Source organism: Oryzias latipes, chromosome 14, assembly GCF_053564925.1.
Source record: "Oryzias latipes strain Hd-rR chromosome 14, Olatipes_Hd-rR_3.1".
Lineage (NCBI taxonomy): Eukaryota > Metazoa > Chordata > Actinopteri > Beloniformes > Adrianichthyidae > Oryzias > Oryzias latipes.
The window spans coordinates 7496612-7516602 of record NC_136250.1 but is presented as its reverse complement, the minus strand read 5'-3'; the positions used below and the strand labels follow the sequence as shown (position 1 = coordinate 7516602).

The following is a 19991-nucleotide window of genomic DNA, read 5'->3' as shown; positions in this document are numbered from 1 at the left end:
GAACAGGCCAGGAGAGAGGGGCCTATTTTAAAGGGTTCTCCTCTGTCAGCAACTCTGGCCAAAGGGATGACACAATGTTGACTCTATTCAGTCTCAGGCTCCAACGTGTGCTCTTTGTTTCTTTTTGTGTGTCATTGTGTCTCTGTGTCACAGCTTAACCTCTGGATTAGAGCAAACAGGGGTGGTTTTTCAGGTGTCCAGATGTTACCAAACACCTGGAGTTGACTTCTGTAGGGTGGATTTTGGATTCTGATGTTCCACACAGGACTTCCGTAATATTGAGCAAAATGTAATAATCCTTTTAAAACAATTTATTCTCACATTTAGTGTACCACCGACTGTCCTTTTTGCACTGTGGGGTCATATATATATATTTTTTTAAGATGTTAAACACAATCCTGCAGGCGCTGCTATAATAACCGCTTCCTTTTAGCTTAAAATGTGGAACATTGAAGAGGGAAGACGTTTTATAAATAAGTTTTGCTGCTGTTAAACCTAAAAAAGACATTTGCACATGAATATGATGGTCAATATTCTCAGATTTGCTGTTTTCCTTAATGAGTTTGAGTTAAAAAAAAACAATTGCAATTGTGAAAATGAAAAACAAACAATGATGGCAAACTTGGAACTTTTATTTTGGTGAACATCCTGCATTGTAAATTAAAACAGGAAGTGACCTAAAGTAAGGTAACAATGCAATTGTATTATCCAGTCCGAACCAACACTGACCAACAAATTATTGAGGAATAGATGAAGAAAAGTTTCAAGTTCAGAAAAAAAAAATATTTGATTTCGTTTCATCTTTCATAATAGCTTTTCTTTCAGATCACATTAAAAAAAAGCAATAAATATCTTTGCTGATTGCAAGTATGTTGTCTATGTCTAATTTCAAAATAAAAAATGTCATATTGTGCCAAAGTCTTTTACTTTTCCTGGAACAGACCTAATTCTTATTTGCCAGTAATACATTAGGTTGCATGAAGAAGTGCTTAACTCGTTAAAAAAGCTATTAAACGTCATTGAAAAAGAAAAATTCTTTGGACTTAAGTGCTAACCCAGTGCCATAATACCAAGGGTTATAAGAGAACTTCATATGCAAGTCTCTCCTTGATCTATGATGAATTAAAAATGCTAAATGGTGTCTATAAGTATCCAAAACAACCACAGTAGTTGAAGTTTCTTTAACAATCACCCAGGTAGGGGATGTTTCTGGTGTTGATTTTGTCGCACATTCTTAGCATGAACAACACGATGTGCTCACAGTGGCATCACAGAGACGACATGTTTGAAGTCAGAGTCTCAGATGACGTGGTGATTATGTAAGAAATAAAGTGCTTTCAAATAGCAGTGAGGCACTGGAAGGGTGAGGGGCTCAGTCTTCTTCGTCACTCCAAAAATTGTCGTCATCATCTACGTCCACACCCTGGAAAAGCCTGGAACAGACGAGGGAGACCGCATTAAACACATGTGCGTGGAAATGTTTCAAGTCTCTCACAAACTGGTGACTTACTGGTTGTAACAGGGTGAATGGGGGTTGTTAAAGTGACCGTATGGGTTGACTTTGCTGAGGACGCCCAAGCACAGCCAACAGAAGTACTGTTTACAAGAGGTGCAGGTCATCTTATTACAGCCGTCAACTTTCTAAGGAGAAACAAAAACAAAGAAATGAGGAACACTGATGACCAAGTTCTGAAGCGTCAAAGAAAAAATGAGTCCCTCCTTAACTGGATATTGAAATACCCACTCCAATGAAAATTGTGTTTTTAACAGGTTCCTGTAGCATTTTTCTGATGATAGAGAGCATATGCATCACCTTGCAGACAAATATGTCCATTTTTCTCTTTGTTTTCTTCGTCCAAGTTGGTGTCTGACTCAAAACTGTCCGGCTGGATAGCTCCAATATTGCTCACAGTTTTTTTCTTTTTCTACTGGTAATGTTCGGTTGGGGGTGTGAGAGGCTGGGGGGAGTGTCAATAAAGGGATGTCAGGAAGTAAGGGCAGACTTGCTCCACACCAACAGTCCTGCCCACGACTCAGAGGCGAATTTCTAATGAACTACTGTTGCTCTGCAGAAACTATGTCCATTTACATTTTGGCTAAAACAGCATAATAACAATTAAAATACCACTATGGACACTTTTAACATAGCTCAAAAGATTTTTGGAGTGAGAGTTGTAGTTATTTTTTTTTCCCAAATCCATCTCCAACACTGTATATTTCTGTTTAGTTTAAATGAGAAATAGTGGACAACACTGCCCCCTGCTGCTCGTAGAGGCAAAGTCCAGAGCTACTAGCAGGGGGAGCCTACCTGTATGTTGGTTCCACATTTGGGACAGCATTTGCAATTCTCCGTGAGCCAGTCCCTGCTGAAAGACTCCTCCACCGCTTTCTGGATCACCCGTTTCCCAAAGCGTTTCTCCATGAACTTCTTCCCCTCCGATGTGGCTGACAGGTACTCGTCTCTGAGGTTACGCAGTTCCTCTGAAGGATCAAACAGAAAGAAAGGGAGGCGTTAACCTTTATTGTTTACATTCTACCTTTTAGACACAAAGATAAAAAATAAAATAAAAACTTGTAAGGTATTTTACTTTAAAACATACCTACTAGAACAAATATTGTTTGATGAATAGATTTGTATCTTGTTTAATAATAATTGTTTCTTTTTTTTATCCCACAATGGGGAAATTCTTCTCTGCATTTTGACCCATCCCCTGGGGGAGGGGTGAGCTGCAGACGAGCCGCGCTTGGGAGGCAGCAGTGTTAAGCTGCCTTGCTTACGATTGATATGGTCATTGCCCCATTACCATTACCATTGCTTGCCATTAATTAATTGTTCATTCCCCATGAGAATTGAACACTGGTTTCCTGCGTGGCAGTCTTTCACCTTACCAACTGAGCTGCCCAGCTGCCGTTTATGCATATTGGAAAGAAAATTAAGATAACTGAAAGAGAAATATTATGGGACTAGATTTACAACAACCCAAAACTAAGTTTTTTCCAGTAGCTGACAGACAAAGTCAAAGGATTTTGAATGTAATAAGAAACTGAGAAGATATTAAAAGGTCTAAAATAATTTTATCTTTGTCCCCCCCTTTTTTTTTTTACCATTTTACATTGGAGCTTCAGCTCCAGCGTTTACATTTTGTAGACTAATGTAACTTTTAGACTGTTTACACAATTAGCGTTTAAAATAACCCAACATCACGCTCATTGTGTAAACACTTGAAAACATTCCAGAAGATTCTGGAGCTAAGAAAAATTGCTTTGCTACTTGAAGAGTTACGGTGTGTCACAAAGTTGGTGTTATTTAGGTCTCGCCAGTAAAGGGGTTGAAAAAAAAACATAAACACAAGATTTGTTTTCCTACCATTTACACGGACATTTCATTTTCCACGTCACTTTACCTGCAGGGAATTTACAGTGGGAGACACCGTGATAAGCAAGCTTGCACATGGTGCAAAATGCATGCTGGCAAGCCGAGCAAATGCCCATCGTAGTGTCTGGCTCCACCATGACGGCTGTGCCACAAAACTGACGAGGACAGTAGACCACGTCAGCCATGAGATCTAAAGTGGACTGAAGAAGCAGCCGGTCGTATCGGGCAAACAGCTCTTCATCCACAAGCTGCTTGACCTGACATATGAAGAGATGAGAAGATCAAAAAAGTTATTATAGAATAAAAAACAGAGGTCAATGTGGATGACGTTTCCTAGATCAAAACATTCTGTTTCACTAGAATACCTGCAGCGGTGTGGCTAATGAGGTACATTTGGGCTCAGGGCAATTGAGGCACTGAACATTGCCGTCCCGTATCTGGATCTGGAAGTACTCAGTCATGCAGGCGTTGCAGTACACGTGCTGACACTCTTTAAAGCAGAGACAGTGGGAGCCCAGCTTCTCCGAGAAGCAGATCCCACAGCAGAACACCTTGCTGTCGAAGACCTTCTGCCGCTGCGCCTCATCAAAGTCCAGCAGCTGAGGTAGGGGGTCAGCCCGTGGGTCCATCAACACCACAGCGCGGGGGTCAAGCTTAGAAGGGTGCTGTCCCAGCTTGTCTGTTATCTCTGGTTTATTCTCTGCTACTTCAGACTTACTGTCACATTTTGTAACATCTGGACAAAAAAAAAAATCAACAGGAGAAACTTCACATTCTTCATCATTAACATAACTAAATATCTATTTTCTAAACAGGATGTTTCAATAAATATGCATTACCTGCAGCAGTGGGATCAGTTTTTCTTCGTTCACCACATAGCTTTGTGTTGTTCCTGTTGACTTCAAGAGGAGATTTGATGCCCAGGAAGTCCAAGGTCTCCTCCTTAAGGAACTGCATCCATGTGAAGAGGATCACGCAGCCCTGGTTTTCCTCCCATAACTCATCCAGGCGTTGGCAAAGAGTGCTCAACTGTAACCAGCAGAGAAGTGCTAGGATGAGTACAGTCAAAGATTGTTTTGTATGAATGCAATTCCATTTAAAACCCTTAAAGTACCACTCCCATCATCTTTAGAGCTGTATTTAAAGTGCCCCCAGTGGTCTTTTAATCATGATGAGAAATGCGAGTTTAATTTAATTTTCCTTAGATATAAGGATATATAGATGTTAAAAAACACTATTTTCACTGGAGTGTGCCTTTAAGCTTTCTTTTCTGAGGTAAATTATTTTAAAAAAAGAGATTTTTGGATTTGGAAATTGTTTATTTCCAACAAAGCAAGAACAATGCACAAAAAAAAACAATCAGAGTTTAACATCCATACAAAGATGTATCAAACATAGGACAATTAGTCATTAAATCATAGATTGCTTAAAAAGGGAGTGGAAGGAAGCAGATTTTTAAAATTGTTCTACCATACCATTGTCTTTACATCATTATCTGATTCATAACTTCTAATCAGATATTTATACCTTAAAAACGCAGTTTCAGGTCATTAAGAGTCCTTAAGTATCAATGAATCACATGACAAAGATGAAGTACTTCATAATCATGTAAACAGACATAACACTATGTCAGAAATCATCATAGCATATGCAGAGGAAGTATCAAACATATGTGCAGAGTATTCCTTATTAGAAAAATCATGTAGCGGATACGAGTTCTACCTGAGCTTTGGTCATCCATTTAGAGCTGAGAGTGAAGACCGGCGCAGACAAAGATGGATAGTCTCCCGGGAGCTCAAAATTAAGGACCAAAGGGGGTAAAAAACAAACTGCATACTCAGTTGTCTGCTCTCCTACAAAAGAAAACATTGTGTTTACTTTTAGGACGGTATCATTTACCTGGTAGTCCATGTGCACCATGAAATGCGTTTCTAACATTAAATTAAAGACGGACAGGAAGTGCTACCTTTCACAACAACAACTTTGAAGTCAGGAGGGAGCTCCAGACAAATTTGGATCTCTCCCCCCTGGGCTGACTCCGCCTGATGAAACTCCTCTTCATCATAGATACTTGCTAAAGCAAGCAGCTCATCCTCCTGGGCTTCCCTATCCTCAGACATTTACATTCCTGCAAGAAAGGTTGGTCAGGTGCAACAAAGACAACCAAAATGACCACCGTACAAAAGAAATGTAGCTTAACATAAACTAAACTTACCCCGAATGTACACATATAAACTAAAGTTTCCCCGAATGTACACTTAAAAGAACAAATAGTAAGACGAGAAATACTCAAAAATGAACTGAAATTTTATTAAAGTGCTTATTATGACTAATAATTGTAGAAAAGCTGTGACTTAGCAAATTGCTTAGCAACATTTTAGCTAGAGGTGAACAATGAATGAGGACATCCTATATCAACCATTATCATATTAGACAGGATGGTTAATTAATTATAAGAGTATTTTCACTCAAATATGTTACTTGACAAACTTTGTCTGATTATCTAATCAGACAAAGCGCGTTCACGACATGTAGCTAGCTAGCAATGCTAATGAATGTGAAGTGTTTTTGTAGTAGTTAAAGAAAAAAAGCTTGGTCATGTGTTTATGTATCTAGTAGCATTACAACAAATTATATTCAAAGACTAAATTGACTAGAATATTTAGAAATGGGTACATATGTTACCTTATCCGGCTAAAGTAGTAGTGATGACTTTTGTCCTCGGACTAGTTCCTGTCACACAACTCATTTCTCGTGACAGCGCCTCTAGAGGCCGACTCCAGAATGACAGGGGCCAAGATTGCTGCAACTACAGCAAAAATGTCTTTAAAACACACACGCACGCACACACACACACAGACACACACACACACACACACAAAATTACAAGTCCGATTAAATTCTATACTTAATTATAAATAAATAAGTAAATAAAATCCCGACTTTATAGTCGTACATTTATAAGGAAAAAAACTAGTAAATATACCTTTTTGTTTATCATATAAAAATTGTTTGCAATTACCCATCTTCTTAAAGCCATTATCTAATTTTATTTGTAATTTCATTAGTATTTCATTAAATAAAGAAAGTAACTGGATTGTTTATGTAAGTTGCTTCTTACAATTTAAATGAAAATGAATAGATTTAGCAGATTTGTGATCATACCAACTTTAAGAAGTTTGATAACCACATGGTGTCATAACCTGCCAAAAACTTTATGTATGTGCATTATTTGGGGAAACAAACGCTGCACCACAGTCAAAGTAAAGTCAGTTTATTTCGTTCTTTGAGTAAAGTTTGGTTTTTTTGCCGTTGATGCTGCAACAACACCAGATGCACCCAAAAGGTTATTAGTTGGACCAGCACTCACCCCAGTAGAAAAAAAAAAAAAAAAAAAAATAATCCACCAAAACTGCAGACAAATGTTTTTTGGAAGAGAAAAACAATAAAATAAAATACTGCATGACAGTAACATGTAGCTTCTAACTTCAATATACAGAACAAAAAGGTTTTCTTAATAACATTCAGAACTGAAAACAACCCCTGCCTTATTTCTCATTCAGATACAGAATATTTTACATACTTCTGGAAGTGTTGAACTCTGAACTGCAGAAACATTCTAAGACTCAATGTGCAACAATCTCTGGAAAAGAACAGCATCAAAGCAACACGGAGGAAGGAGCTTCATTCAAAACAGATGGTTGTGTCGTCCTTTTTCCGATCGTTTATATTTATTATGAATTGTTTTGTATTCAAAGGTTAAAAAACCTCGTGGTGTGGAGGCTGACTGATGAGCAGAATGAGGACGCTGCTGTCTGCTACACTGTCATCAAAGGTGACCTCAGAGGAACTACAGCTGTTGGCAGCAGCCAGAGTTAGTCAATGTCCATTTCTGGGAGCTTGCTTTCTGTCGTTTCCTGTTTTGAGCCAGCTGGTGTCGCTTTGGTCGGGCTGCTCGGTTCCGTCTCTGCCGTCTCGGGGCTCAGCCCGTTCACCGGCCCGTTCTCGGTCTTCTCTTCTTTTGGAGGCTCCACCTTGGGCTTGGGTTTTGACACCACAGGATTGCAGGAGGAATAAAGCTCCTAAATAAATAAAGACCAAAAGAAAAGAAAAAGAACTGAGAAAAGCTCTTCTACAACTCCCAGTCAAGGAATATTTGAGATTGAAGGCGTTTTGATCCCACAAGAGATTCAGACTGATTGACGGGTCATGGCTTAAACCAGGGGGGGGGGGGCTGAGGCTCCAGAGCCACATGCTGCTCTTTCATCCGTCAATTGTGGCTCTTTGACTTTGAAGAAAAATGCTAACATTTAACATTTAAAACTGGGTTTGTAGTTTTGGTTGATTTGTTTTAGCTCATTAAATTTTGGTGCTTAAAGCACACATGACTGTCTTCTGGTCGTCGTAGACGTCGTCTACGGTCTAATTACATGTACAGTACAGACCAAAAGTTTGGACACACCTTCTCATTCAAATTAATGGGAAGGTGTCTCCAAACCTTTGGTCTGTACTGTAATTGCATTTAAAAACTGGATTATACACCCATGTTGTCTTGTTTATATTTGATAGTAAAATGGGAAAATAGATGAACCAAATGCAAAGTCACAATGATAGAAAATGAAAGTAAATGTGCTCCAGCAGAAGCATCTTATTTGACGCAAAGTGTATTTTACTTTGAAAGGAACCGATATGTGCTGCTGTAAAAATGAATTAAAATTGCAGGTAAAAATGATTACTTTCTGAAAAATACAACCCTGATGTAATTCAATTGTAAATATTTAAAAGCTGCATTTTATAAATGAATGGCTACAAAACATATTAAATGCTTTTTTTTAAAAACAAAAACTCTGAATTGGGACTTCTGTGGCTCTGACTTGGTTTTAGACGGCAAGAAATGGCTTTTTTGGTGTTACGGGTTGCAGAGCCCTGATTTAGGTGAATTCAGAATGTAATTTCAGTTTTCTGAATATGGATTTAGTTTTCACATAACTTGCATTTTAAACAGACGAAAGATGACATTTCTCACATTAAAATAATATTACATTCCTAAATTAACCCACCACTGAAAATTGTGTTTTTACTGTTTTGAACATTTTCTGGTGGCATTTTTCTCATGACGGAGGACTTGTGTTAAGAAAATTAAGCTAAAATTGCATTTCCGAGGACTTCTTTATTTAAATCTGATGAAAAATGCAGATTAAAAATCATCGTATTTGTGATACAGAAAAGCTCCCTGCTCTGAACTCTCAACAACGGGCAGGGGAAGAGGGTAGGGGGTTGCTACGCCCCAACGGTCCCACCCACAACCCAAAGGCTCATTTCTAATGCACTACTGCAACCTTGCAGAATCTATGTCCTAGAAAACGGCAAGAGTCTTTGATTTTCCCTAAAAACAGCACATTCATAATGAAAATACCAATGGGAACGCTTTTAGAAAAGTTTTAAAGATGATCAAAGAGGAACTTTAAAACTGGAAGTGACCATGCAGTCGAATTATAAGCCATTTGTAGTCTTGTATAAACAAAAAAGAAGTAACATTTAAACTCAGAAGTGAACAGCAGTTGGATTACCTTCGCTTTCGCCTGAATCTCTCCAACTTTGACCACTGGGTCCAACGCCAGGTCGTGACTCTTCTGCTGGTTCAGTTTGCTGTTCATCCAGATCATGGCTTCGCTGACCTGCTTATCCACCTGGGTCACCTCCATCTCATCCAGGTGATCATACTGCTCCTCCTGTTGGTCAGATGCACAACTGCTAAGCTTTTGCTCCCTTTCTCTAGGCTTTAAATGATGAGCCACTACGCATACCTTAGCTTTGTAGGCTTCAACAATCTTCATGTACATCTGGATCCGTCTGCCCAGCTCCTCAAACGCTTTCGGCCTCTCCTCAGCCTCCATGTATCGGCTGTAAATGGGCTGACCAATTTTCTATACAAAGGAGCAAGAATTCGTTCCATCAGCCAAAACAGCTCATGACGACAAACTAATGTAGCCGGTTTAACAACATGGATGTCAGCTTTGTGTTGTGATGGAAGAAAGATCAGATGAGCATCTTCCCACCTTCAGTTCAGCAAGTTTGTCGATGTAAACTTGCTTCTGCTGGTCCTCTCCTTCTTCATACAGCCAGTTCTCTGTGTCCTCAAGCTTTAATGAGAAGGCGTCTCGCTCCTGAACACGAAAACAAAGGAACCATCAGCGTTGAGCGATCCAGTCCTGGTCAGACGCTGAAATGCCTGAAGATGACTTCCATCTATACTCACAGCTTCATTCACAAACTTCTCCAGGACTCCGTGCAGCTTGTCCCTCATCTCGTAAACATACTCTTCAACATTATTCTTTGCGTCGTTCCTTTCCTTCTCAAGTTTGTCCTGCATGATCATCTTTCCCTGAAGTTTGCAAATAAAAAAAACAAATTAAGTGAGCGTGCTTAATCGTTTCATCAGCAGAAAACAAAGCATGCCTTCTGGTGAATCTGAAAATATTACGAAGGAGAAACCTTTTAGGTTAAAATAGCCGTTATTTTACAACAGTTTACTATTAGCTGAAAATGTCTTCATTTTTAATGGGAGAAACAGCAGCAGCTTGTTATCAGTGTTTAGAACATTACCTCATTCTCCAGAAAAGTGTTCAGCTCCTGACTGGAGAGCTGCCATTGCACTTTGCTCTGGATGGGCAGATCCACCGTCTTCGTTTTCACTTTGGCCTTCTTGGCCTGAGGGGGCTGGTCGTTCTTCTTCTCCTGTTTGCCATCTTCAGTCGATGTCTAAAAATAAAGACAATTGAGCACTTTTGAAAATCCGACAGCTGCTTATGTCTGAAATCTTTGATTTTTTATATTATCCTGAAAATTATGGTTCTGACACAGTTTGATCTGTTTTTATTTTATTTTCCACGAAATCCATCTGTCAGCTTTTAGCTGCTTTTTGTCTCATAAATTTTTTAAAAAAATTTCTTTATCTTTTTAAATCAATATTAAGACAGATTTAAGGCCTAAACATTAAATACTGATTTTCTGAAAAAAAAATATTTTAAGAGCTGTTAAAATAAAGTAAGAAAAAAGACAAAGAAACAAATAAACTTAATAAAAATGCAACCATGAAGTCGCATTTTTACACCAAAATATATTCAGCATAAAATGTAATTTAGGACTTCATATTTTCCGGATCTCTCAGGCTGTTGCTTCTGTGTTTTTCTAAAACTTTGCACAATGGAAGAGATGTTTACGTCATTTCTCTATTGTTGTACAAAACTCAAAAACTATTTTATAAACATTATCATCAAGTTAAAAATTCATGTGGATTTAATTAAAGATCTTTTATTAGAGACTAAAAAAGTTCATGGCCAATCAGGAAAATATCGTTTTGGGAGCTATTTTATAAGATTTACGTTCCTAAAACTTATAGCCTGGAAAATTCAGATTAAAAATAAGAAGAAAGGAAAGGAATGTATTTTTCTTCAATTTTAAAACTTACTACCGTAGATTTAAAATACATTTTTTTTATTATTTAATATTTGTGCTGCTTATAACAGGTTTTTTTTTCAATATTCCTTCCTTTTTGGTCAAACTGAGGTTTACTAAATCCAGTTTGTAATAACCAATTTTTTGATTTAAGCTCGATAAAAACTTTTTAATGTTAGGAATGACTCGCATATTTTCAGCAACAGATTTTAAGTGCTACAGTTGTTCATTCTTTTATTTTTTCTGATTAATCAATGGCATCCACTTCCTCTTTGTCTCCAAGGACAGATTCTACTGCAAACTCCAAATATGAATTGTCATATCTGATCTGACTTTGACCATATTTGATAGGACTTTTGTCTCTTCGCTCAGCAGTTACCTCCATTTCCTCGACTTCTGTTTTCTTGTCTCCAGTCTGGAGTTTCTGATCCTCCTGGTCCTCTTGGATTTTGCTCTAATGAATGGTGACAAGAGCAGATTTATAGAAATTATCCAAAGGTGACATACAGTCATGTCAAAAAGTAAGTACCCTCTTTCTGTTCTGCAGTCAGACATACAAGCAAAGTTCAAAGAAAAGACATCTGGTTCATAACAGGTCTTTAGGTGGAGCAAATCAGAGATAACTGAGATATTTTGAAATTTTTTACAAGATGACATCAATCCAGCCTGTCATTATAAATAAGATGTGTTTTATTCTTAACAGCGTCGCTGCAAATGTCTGAGTTAACATCTCTGCATTCGGAGATCACATAAAGATCTGCTAAAGACCAGAGGACTCGTACACTTTAGGACATTTGACAAAAGGTGAGAATAAAAGGAGGCCGTCCTTTCGTTTTAACATGACTGTACACCTTGCTAGGGGAAAACTTCTCCATGTTTAGGGATCAGGAAAATAATTGGTATCTTAGGAACGTATTTCAAACAAATGTTTGTTTGGATCATTCTTAGTCTTCTCGTTTTAGTATTTTGTAAAAACTGTTCGTTTTTTTCTGGAGCATCCACTCTGACATTTGAGAAAACATTCCTTTTCTGGACACAAAGGATGAAGCTAACCACTAAAACACCTTGTGCTGTTGTTCACAAACACAAACCTCATCTTCTTTCACTATTTGGTCCGTTTCCATCGGCTCCTCCCCTTCGACCGCTTTCACGACCTCAACCAGTGATGCGCTCGACACGCTAAAAACGCCGTGAATGTTGACGCGCACCTTCACCTTCACCTTGGCGCTCTCGCCTGTCGCCTGCGGGACCACATTTTGGATCAAAAACTGGCCTGCAGGACAAGACGGAGGGAGAAAAAGTTAGGAGCCGCAGCTTTAAAGGATGGACGAAGAGGACTAACGCAGGAACATTAGTGGACTAAGGTAGATAAAAACATAGATGTTTAAAGTTACAGCCTTCAGATCTATTACTTTTTTCTAAATACTCCAAATATCAGTTGTATTTTTCCGCGATGTATCATTACCTATATTAGTATCTGGGCAGGGTAACTCTTTGGCATTGTTGTAATAAGCCTCGAGGGTGAAGGGCTCGCTGCGGTAGAAGGTCAGCACCTTTGAGAACGGAGCTGCGTGGTTCTTTGGGAAGACCTCACAATCGCTGCAAACAGAGAAAAACAGTCAGTCAGTTAAAAGTACACAGAAGGGAAATCCTCACAGTCTGTAACAGTTATGCTTCATTCAGCCACTGTGTTTTCAATTTGGTCTTGCAAGCCCAAAATCTTTATGATGGGATACCGTATTTTCCGGACTATAAGTCGCTGCGTAGTATCAGTCACACCAGCCCAAAAATGCATTATAAAGTAGAAAAAAACATAGATAAGTCGCACTGGATTATAAGTCGCATTTTGACGGGAAATTATATGACAAAATCTGAGACCAAGAACTAATAACTTGCACAAACTCATATGACACAATCATAGCAGACTGTTTATCTCATAATTTCACAGTAATTCTTTCGCATACTTATTTATTCCTTTCATGAAGCATCATTGGCCAACTAACACTCTGTTTTCATCCTGTATTTGTAGAAACAGTTTTCATTTTTATTGCATTTCTGAATCTATGAAATCATTGGAAAATAGAATATTATGTTGTTAGCCTTCAAGATCTTATTGTAAAAAAAGGTTTGTTGATTCTCTGAGTCACTTAACATACTCTTAACACTTAACATACCTCATACATCAAATTGACCCAGGAACATCATCTCTGTTCCTCACAAATGAACATAACAGGAGGGTTAACAATGTATTTATTTCAATTTATTCCTAATAAAGTCGCTGCGGAGTATAAGTCGCACCCCTTGACAAACTATGAAAAAAAGGGCGACTTATAGTCCGGAAAACACGGTAAATACTTTAGCTGTGCAAACAGTCTAATGAACGACTGTCGCTCTGCTGAAACTATGGCCTGGAATACGACGCTGGTTTTTAAAATGTTGCCTAAAAACGGCATAAGCGTAAATAAAAGACCACTGGAAGCCTTTTGCAATGAATCAACAGGTGATTGTGGTGGGACAGCTCATACCTCAGGCCGTCATCGGCCGCTGAATTCCACTTTAGGGAAATGGAGAATGGCACGACGTCTGTGATAGAGAACTCTCTTACTTTGAAAGCTGGTGACAATATCGCGCACTGGGGAGAGAACACACAACATGATTCAAAAAATGGTCTATGTCAAAGGAAAAGTGCAGGTACAAATGCAAAATAAAAAAAATTTAAAAACTAGACATGCATCTATCTAATCTTAATATTTTAGATATTTAGAACTGAAATTCCTCATTTTCATAGGTCTAATTAGGAGTGAAAAATACTACTTTATTCCTCAGACAACATCATGTGTGGGTTGTAGTAATACCTGCAGGGCACAGCCCCTGGCCACGGCCTCGTCTGCGTTTAGGGTGGTGCTCAGCTCTTTGCCAAAGAATTTACCGATTCGCTCTTTGATGGCAGGGATCCTAGAAGCCCCTCCCACTATCTCAACAGCATAGATGTCTTCCTTTTTTAACTCTAAAAGGAGGAAATAAGAGAGAAGGTCAATGCCAAGACTTGTTAAGATTAGAAAAAAAATTATATTCATTAAGAAAATGTAATAGTGCTTCATTAAATTCAGAAGTTAAATATTCTTTAGGGTCATGTCTTTATTTAAGGGAGAAGAAAATTCCTCATTTTAACGATAAAAATGTCACCTTGGAACATTTTATTTTTAGGTTGCAAATTACAGAAGTTGAATTAATATTCAATCCAGCTATGTGTATCACTGTATCACTTGAAGTAAGTTACAGTGACTCACTGGTTTGCTCCATGACGCTGCGCAGAGGACCCTCAACTTTGGCCAACAGTCCGGCACACATCTCCTCAAACTGACCTCTGCCATCAAACAACCATCATTTAGTTCTAGATCCATTTTAGCGGTGAAAGCTCTACGGTCAGAACATTTAGGCAGATAAAGCCTGACTTTTGAATTTTGCAGCAAACCACACTTTCTGTCTATTTGGCTTTCAATTCTTTAACGGCTCACCTGTTCAGTTTGCTGGAAACGTCGATGTCGTTCATGAAGCATTCGATGTTGAGGGGCAGATCGGAGGAGTTGGCACTCATCAGCTTCTTCAGCTTCTCACACTCTTGGTAGAGACGCACCAACGCCCGAGGCTTGGACCTCACATCCAGCTTGTACTTCTTTGCAAACTCTTCACAGAAGTGGTTCGCCAGGATGTCGTCAAAGTCTTTCCCGCCCAGGTCAGAATCAAACGCCGTCGCCAGGATCTAGTGGAGGACAGGAGGGAACTCTTTACGTCAAAGTTACTCTGTTTATATTCTATTCTATATCATTGAGACAATATTGTTTAATCAAACAGTATCATTGCAGCCAAAAGCTGACCCTCACTGCACCTTTAACTGTCTCAGATAAAAGGGCATCAATAATTGACTCACTTTGAGCTTTCCTTTGTTGAAGGCACAAACTGACACCTGGTAACCGGAGTGGCCCAAATCCACAAACACCACTGTCCTGGGCTTCTCCTCTGGAGCTGGCAGGTCCTGCTTGTAGATCCCGTAAGCCAGAGTCACTGTGACAAACAAGCCAGTGTGAGCATTTCCAGCTGCTGCTTTTGGACGCCATCTGAAGATTTCAGGACATGAACGGGGGTCACTGATTTAAAAACTGTAAACTGGTCAGTAATTCTTGAAGACCCACAAGGATGAAAACCATGTTAATGGTGTTTTTTCTCATGATGGAGGCTTTTTACCAAGAAAATTGAGCTAAAATTTGTATTTCTGAGTATTTTTGAGTTCAAATTGTGAATCAGGAGCAGATGAAATGTCTATGTTTATCACATAGAAACAGTCCTTCCCACAACTCAAGTGACTTTCTAATGAACTACTGCCGCTGTGCAGAAACGATGTCCTATCAAAATGACAGATGTTTTGATCTTGGCTAGAAATGGCATAATCATAACTGAAGACCACTGGGAACGCTTTGAAAATGGAACAAAAGATGTTCCGAGTGAGTCTTTAACACTAAAACACCAAACCTAAAATAAGAAGCTACGAACAACCCAGAATCCCTATGGTTCTGATGCAGGTTTTCACTCTCTGGGTTTCTCAGTACCTGCGGTCGTGTCGTTCATCAGTCGTAGACAGTTCAGGCCGGCAATCTGAGCGGCGTCCATCACAGACCTCCTCTCTGCGTCGGTAAAATAGCTGGGGACCTGAAAAGAAAAAGAATAACGTCACAAGTAGATGATGAGCTGAATGTATAGCACTGAAGTGAAATGATCCTGAATTGAGGACATTTTCTTAAAGAAACACAACAAAAAATAAAAAGGTTTTAAGGTTTTCGGACGATTTTTTTAACCAATGAACACAGCCGATTCTCAGGACAGCATTACTGCAGTTATTTATTTTTTACATCAAACACAATAACAACAGGATAAGAAATAAATTAATGAATTTTAGTGCTCTGATCATTCAAACCACATTTTTTAGGATCCAAACTAAGATATGTTTAGTTGAAGTTAAGCCAAAGTTGTCCAACAGATGAATGTGCCACTTTTTCTTTTCCAAAATTGGATGTAAACGTGTGGACCCACAAGGTGGATTTCATCTCGGTGAGTCAGGATGCCAGGCTCAACAGCTAAAAGTAGCTGCAGTCAGGCACAGAGTGTTGGCATGTTCTCCATCCTCACGGCTGACGTAAACCATCGATTTAGGCTCGGTGAAAGCAACAGTCTGTCTGTGCGAGATGTGGAAGATTACATAACAGGTGCTGTGTTCACACGGTGAGCTCACGAAACACTTCCCACTCTTCACAAACAAGGTCCAAGAGGGGAACTAAAGCTTCCACACAAAGACAGCTGGTGCTCAATGCGCCAACATGTCACACGAACAGGTGGCAGTCCATTTCTGCAGGCCTCTATTGCTTTGTCAAGAAGCTACAGCTCCTAGAAACCTTCGTAAAATGAACTCAGTACAGGCTACTTTACTGTTAAAAAGTTTTTCTGCACAAAACAAAGTTAAGTTTAACTTTAGGGCCGGTCAGTGCAAAGGCACATATTAAAATTATTCTCTTTCTGTAAAGTAAAATAGTTGTATTAAGTACACACAGTATTCAGACTAATGTTAGGAACAACTATAAGCTTTAAATAAGAATACTTACAGAGATGACACAGTCAATGACCTGCTTCTTCAGCGCGCTCTCTGCAGTCTCCTTCAGTTTGGTGAGCAGCATAGCCGTCACCTGCTCAACGCCGTAAACCTTCTCTTCCTCCATGTACATCACCTACAATTTAAACACATTAGGGTTAATGTTGTTTTTTTTTTTTAAATAAAAAACAGGAACATTTTCAACATCATAGGTGAACAGAATAATTGGACCTAAATATTTGTATTTAAATGGCATATTTTTCACAAAGATAACAAAGCTTATCCACCGAGTTACATTAGCACTAGAGCTGTATGATTGACAGGAGATTCATTTCAGATTCCAAGAAACTTTTTGTCTCTTCAACTGAATTCCTCAGAGAATAGCAGTGGAAATATTCTCTTCCCTTCATTGCATCCAAACTGAAATCAAAAGGAAACTGCAAATATTCATCTTACTTTTAAACCAGTGGATCCAGAGGGCATCTGCGCCACGTCATATACCAAGTTGGACTTGGCTGACTGAACGTAGGGGTCTGAGAAGGCCCTGCCATGGAAGCGCTTGAAGCCCTGAACTGTGTTTTTATAGTTGGTCACTGCCTGAAACGGGGAACAAAATTCAAGAGATTTACCATAGAAACGGCACAACTTTATTACCATCTCTTTCTTTTTGTAATTTTTTTTTTTTTTTAAGTTTGAGCTGAATAGCAAAGTAGCTGATGTGACTTACCTGACTTTTTGCAGAAGCTCCAATAGATCTATTTCGTGGCCCAAATGATACAAATGACCTGGAAAAGCAAAGCAAAATGTTAACTTATCAAATCAAATCAAGCTTTATTTATATAGAACTTTTATAACTCAGGTCACTCAAAGTGCTTTGCATAAAAATATAAATCAGATTAAAAACAAAATGACAAGACAAACAAGTGTTTTGTTTAAACATTGTAGCTCTGATGGTCTATTACAAACAGAAACATGTCAGTAATTACCGGTATTGTGTTTTATATAATATTCAAAAATCAAGACCAGTTCACTTGGCACAAAACAATGAACTACCTGGCATAACAATAATAATAATATTCATTCCTGAAATGCAAATGTTGACCTCGTTTATAAAGTGTTGTTATTGGTAATTAATCTCCAAAGCAACATTTAAAAAGGTGAAGTGTAGTGTTCACAGAGCATAGGGGGGGGGGGGGGGGGGGGGGGGGCTGTCAGGTGCAGCTGCTGCAAAACTGGCGTTGATAACAAATGTCTTGTTAGAGACTCTCAGGGACAATGAACGATAAAAAAAACATAAGCACAATGAATGGATGGAGAGTTACGATTTGAAGGTGGATAGAATAACGCACGATTTACTACTTTTTTAAAGATACATTTATATATTGACATATTTAAGTTAACTTTTACAATATATACTTGGCAAATGAATTTGCTTTAAATGGTTTTATATATATTTTTAACAACCATTTACGTTTTTGGGCTGTTCAAAGTCTATTTACTAGAATGTTCTAACACACGAGTTTGTGACGTCACCAGTCTGGTCAGAATGTCTTGTTCAAGGGACTAACCGGCAAGTGAGAGCTAACGCCACCCAGCGATGCACAGCCAGTGAACACCATTGACTGTTTGAGAAACACCGCCCAGCTGGTTTTTACCGGCCCGCAGAAAAGAAATAATCGAGCGTATCGTTTCCAAACGGCTCAACGATGCTCAGTAGTTAATACATTGACGAAAAGCCGAAATTAAATCTAAATTATAAAGGACTATTTAGTGTTTGGGGGAAAAACTGCGTTTAAATGGTTGTTTTATTTTCTCTCTGTATGCTAGTTTGATGAACGGTTACTAGCCAGCTGCTGCTCATCATGATGAAAGTAAGCAAGCACACACAGACAGGTTAAAAAAAAATCATGCCGCTAGTTAAAAATATTTATTACTTACGGTGTACATCTGTCACTGTACTCGTTAGCGACTGTTTCAATTCCTCCAGCTCGTGCAACAGCAACATAGCAGCTTTGATATCCCAAGTCAAATCCCACCACTGACATCTTTTACGATTCGCTTGTCTTTCAACTTTAAGGTTGTCTCCAATGCTTCTTATCAAGGAAAAAATAATGAAACAAAAAAAAGGTCTGAAGTGAGTAAAGTTGTCTTTCAGTGCGATGTTAAATAGAAGTTTTCATAATCACCACTGGTGTCTGGTGCCGGTGTCTTTGGTCAATGCTGACAAGCTCCAGTCGGCAACGGGATTTTACTAACTTCTCGCTTGGTATTATCGCGAGAGTTGAGCAGTTCTAGATGTCTCTCGACTTTTCCACAACCATCAAGTGAATAACAGACCGTTCTGGTTCACTCCAGGTTTTAAGACATTTATGTTATTTTTTAAGTCGTTTTTACCAGTTCTGTCAACTATTATTCTATTATATAACTATTATATACAACTATTATATAAAATTCCTGAAACAGTGTTTTGTCTATTTTACTGATATGATACAGTATTATTTTTTATTTCACATCAATGACTTTTATAAGTAACATAATCTTCATATATTTTGGATACTTCATTGCCATGTTGATTTCTAAAAGTTATTTTTTACAAAATAATTTAAGTAATTCATCTTTGTCATGTGCTTTCTAGGAACCGGATATTGATAAATCATGTAATAAAATGGTTACAGTAGAACAGGGGTGGAATTATATAAATTCGCTTCCTTCCACTCCCTTTCAAGCAATACTTAATTTTATGTCTAATTATACTAAGTTTGATTAGTTATTTTATAAATGTATAACTGACGATTGGATTGTTTTTTTGTGTATTATTCCTATTTGATTGCTTGAAATAAACCATTTCAAATCAAAAAATCAAAAATTATTGTTAACTATACAAAACAAAAATCAATGTCTAAAGTAGCCTGTGTTTTTAGTCAAGAATTAGAAGGTTTTTCATATTTTTTATACCGTGCAATACTTAAAAAAACAGACTTAACACATGTCTAGACCAACTTGTTATTTTATTGCTGTATATTCACTGCCCCTTCTTATATAAATAAAATTCTACTGTACTCTAATCTTCAATAATACTTTTTGTTATTAAAACTTTTGTGATTTAAGCTTTTCAAAGTTAGCCTAAATAATGAAAATGATCTTGTCTACAATAGGCATAGATTTTGCTTTTTAAATTTTTTATTCAGAGCAAATAATAATTTTTTCGTAAGACAGTCCTATGAGAAAGCTTTTTTGTTTTATTTTTTTCTTTGTTAACATACATGGTAAAAACATTTGAAATAAAAAAAAAATAAACAAACGAATTGCAACTTTAATAAGAATATGCATTGTATTTATTTTTGTCAGAAATTAGCTAAATGATGATGATAATGAGTATGAGATTAAAACAACTGTAATAATAACATAAACAAGTACAAAAACATAACAAAACATGCAAGCAAAACTGCAGTACTTCAACCCAACTACAATAGTACAAAGAATGTGTATCAATTAATTAACTTGGTAATACTGGCA

At 38.0% G+C, this 19991-nt stretch overlaps 2 protein-coding genes across 6 annotated transcripts; both read right to left on the bottom strand.

The window, feature by feature from the left end:
- Nucleotides 1-611: 611 nt before the first annotated feature.
- On the bottom strand, nucleotides 612-6178 carry rnf14 (ring finger protein 14). Of its 2 annotated transcripts, none has more exons than XM_011483188.4 (9): nucleotides 6062-6178; nucleotides 5343-5504; nucleotides 5099-5229; nucleotides 4216-4405; nucleotides 3742-4112; nucleotides 3405-3633; nucleotides 2309-2481; nucleotides 1511-1641; nucleotides 612-1433 (listed from the first exon to the last, which is right to left on the bottom strand). In XM_011483188.4, the coding sequence occupies exons 2-9, from the start codon at nucleotides 5494-5496 to the stop codon at nucleotides 1373-1375; spliced, it is 1440 nt and encodes a 479-aa protein (XP_011481490.1). In that variant the 5' UTR covers nucleotides 5497-5504; nucleotides 6062-6178; the 3' UTR covers nucleotides 612-1372. The 2 variants fall into 2 exon arrangements, with proteins under 2 accessions (XP_011481490.1, XP_078786758.1); XM_078930632.1 differs by having other exon boundaries at nucleotides 5592-6064.
- A 456-nt stretch (nucleotides 6179-6634) lies between these two features.
- On the bottom strand, nucleotides 6635-18793 carry hspa4a (heat shock protein 4a). 4 transcript variants are annotated; one of them, XM_020708686.3, is made up of 20 exons: nucleotides 18662-18793; nucleotides 18414-18568; nucleotides 17203-17260; nucleotides 16932-17072; nucleotides 16489-16611; nucleotides 15442-15541; nucleotides 14766-14899; nucleotides 14353-14597; nucleotides 14125-14201; nucleotides 13690-13841; nucleotides 13360-13466; nucleotides 12300-12433; nucleotides 11926-12107; nucleotides 11214-11288; nucleotides 9983-10138; nucleotides 9636-9761; nucleotides 9436-9543; nucleotides 9184-9303; nucleotides 8947-9108; nucleotides 6635-7458 (listed from the first exon to the last, which is right to left on the bottom strand). In XM_020708686.3, exons 2-20 carry the CDS (start codon nucleotides 18518-18520, stop codon nucleotides 7252-7254), a joined length of 2514 nt encoding a protein of 837 aa, XP_020564345.1. In that variant the 5' UTR covers nucleotides 18521-18568; nucleotides 18662-18793; the 3' UTR covers nucleotides 6635-7251. The 4 variants fall into 4 exon arrangements, with proteins under 4 accessions (XP_020564345.1, XP_078786755.1, XP_078786756.1 ...); XM_078930629.1 differs by having other exon boundaries at nucleotides 18414-18565; nucleotides 18662-18754; XM_078930630.1 differs by having other exon boundaries at nucleotides 18414-18565; nucleotides 18665-18738.
- Nucleotides 18794-19991: the final 1198 nt, after the last annotated feature.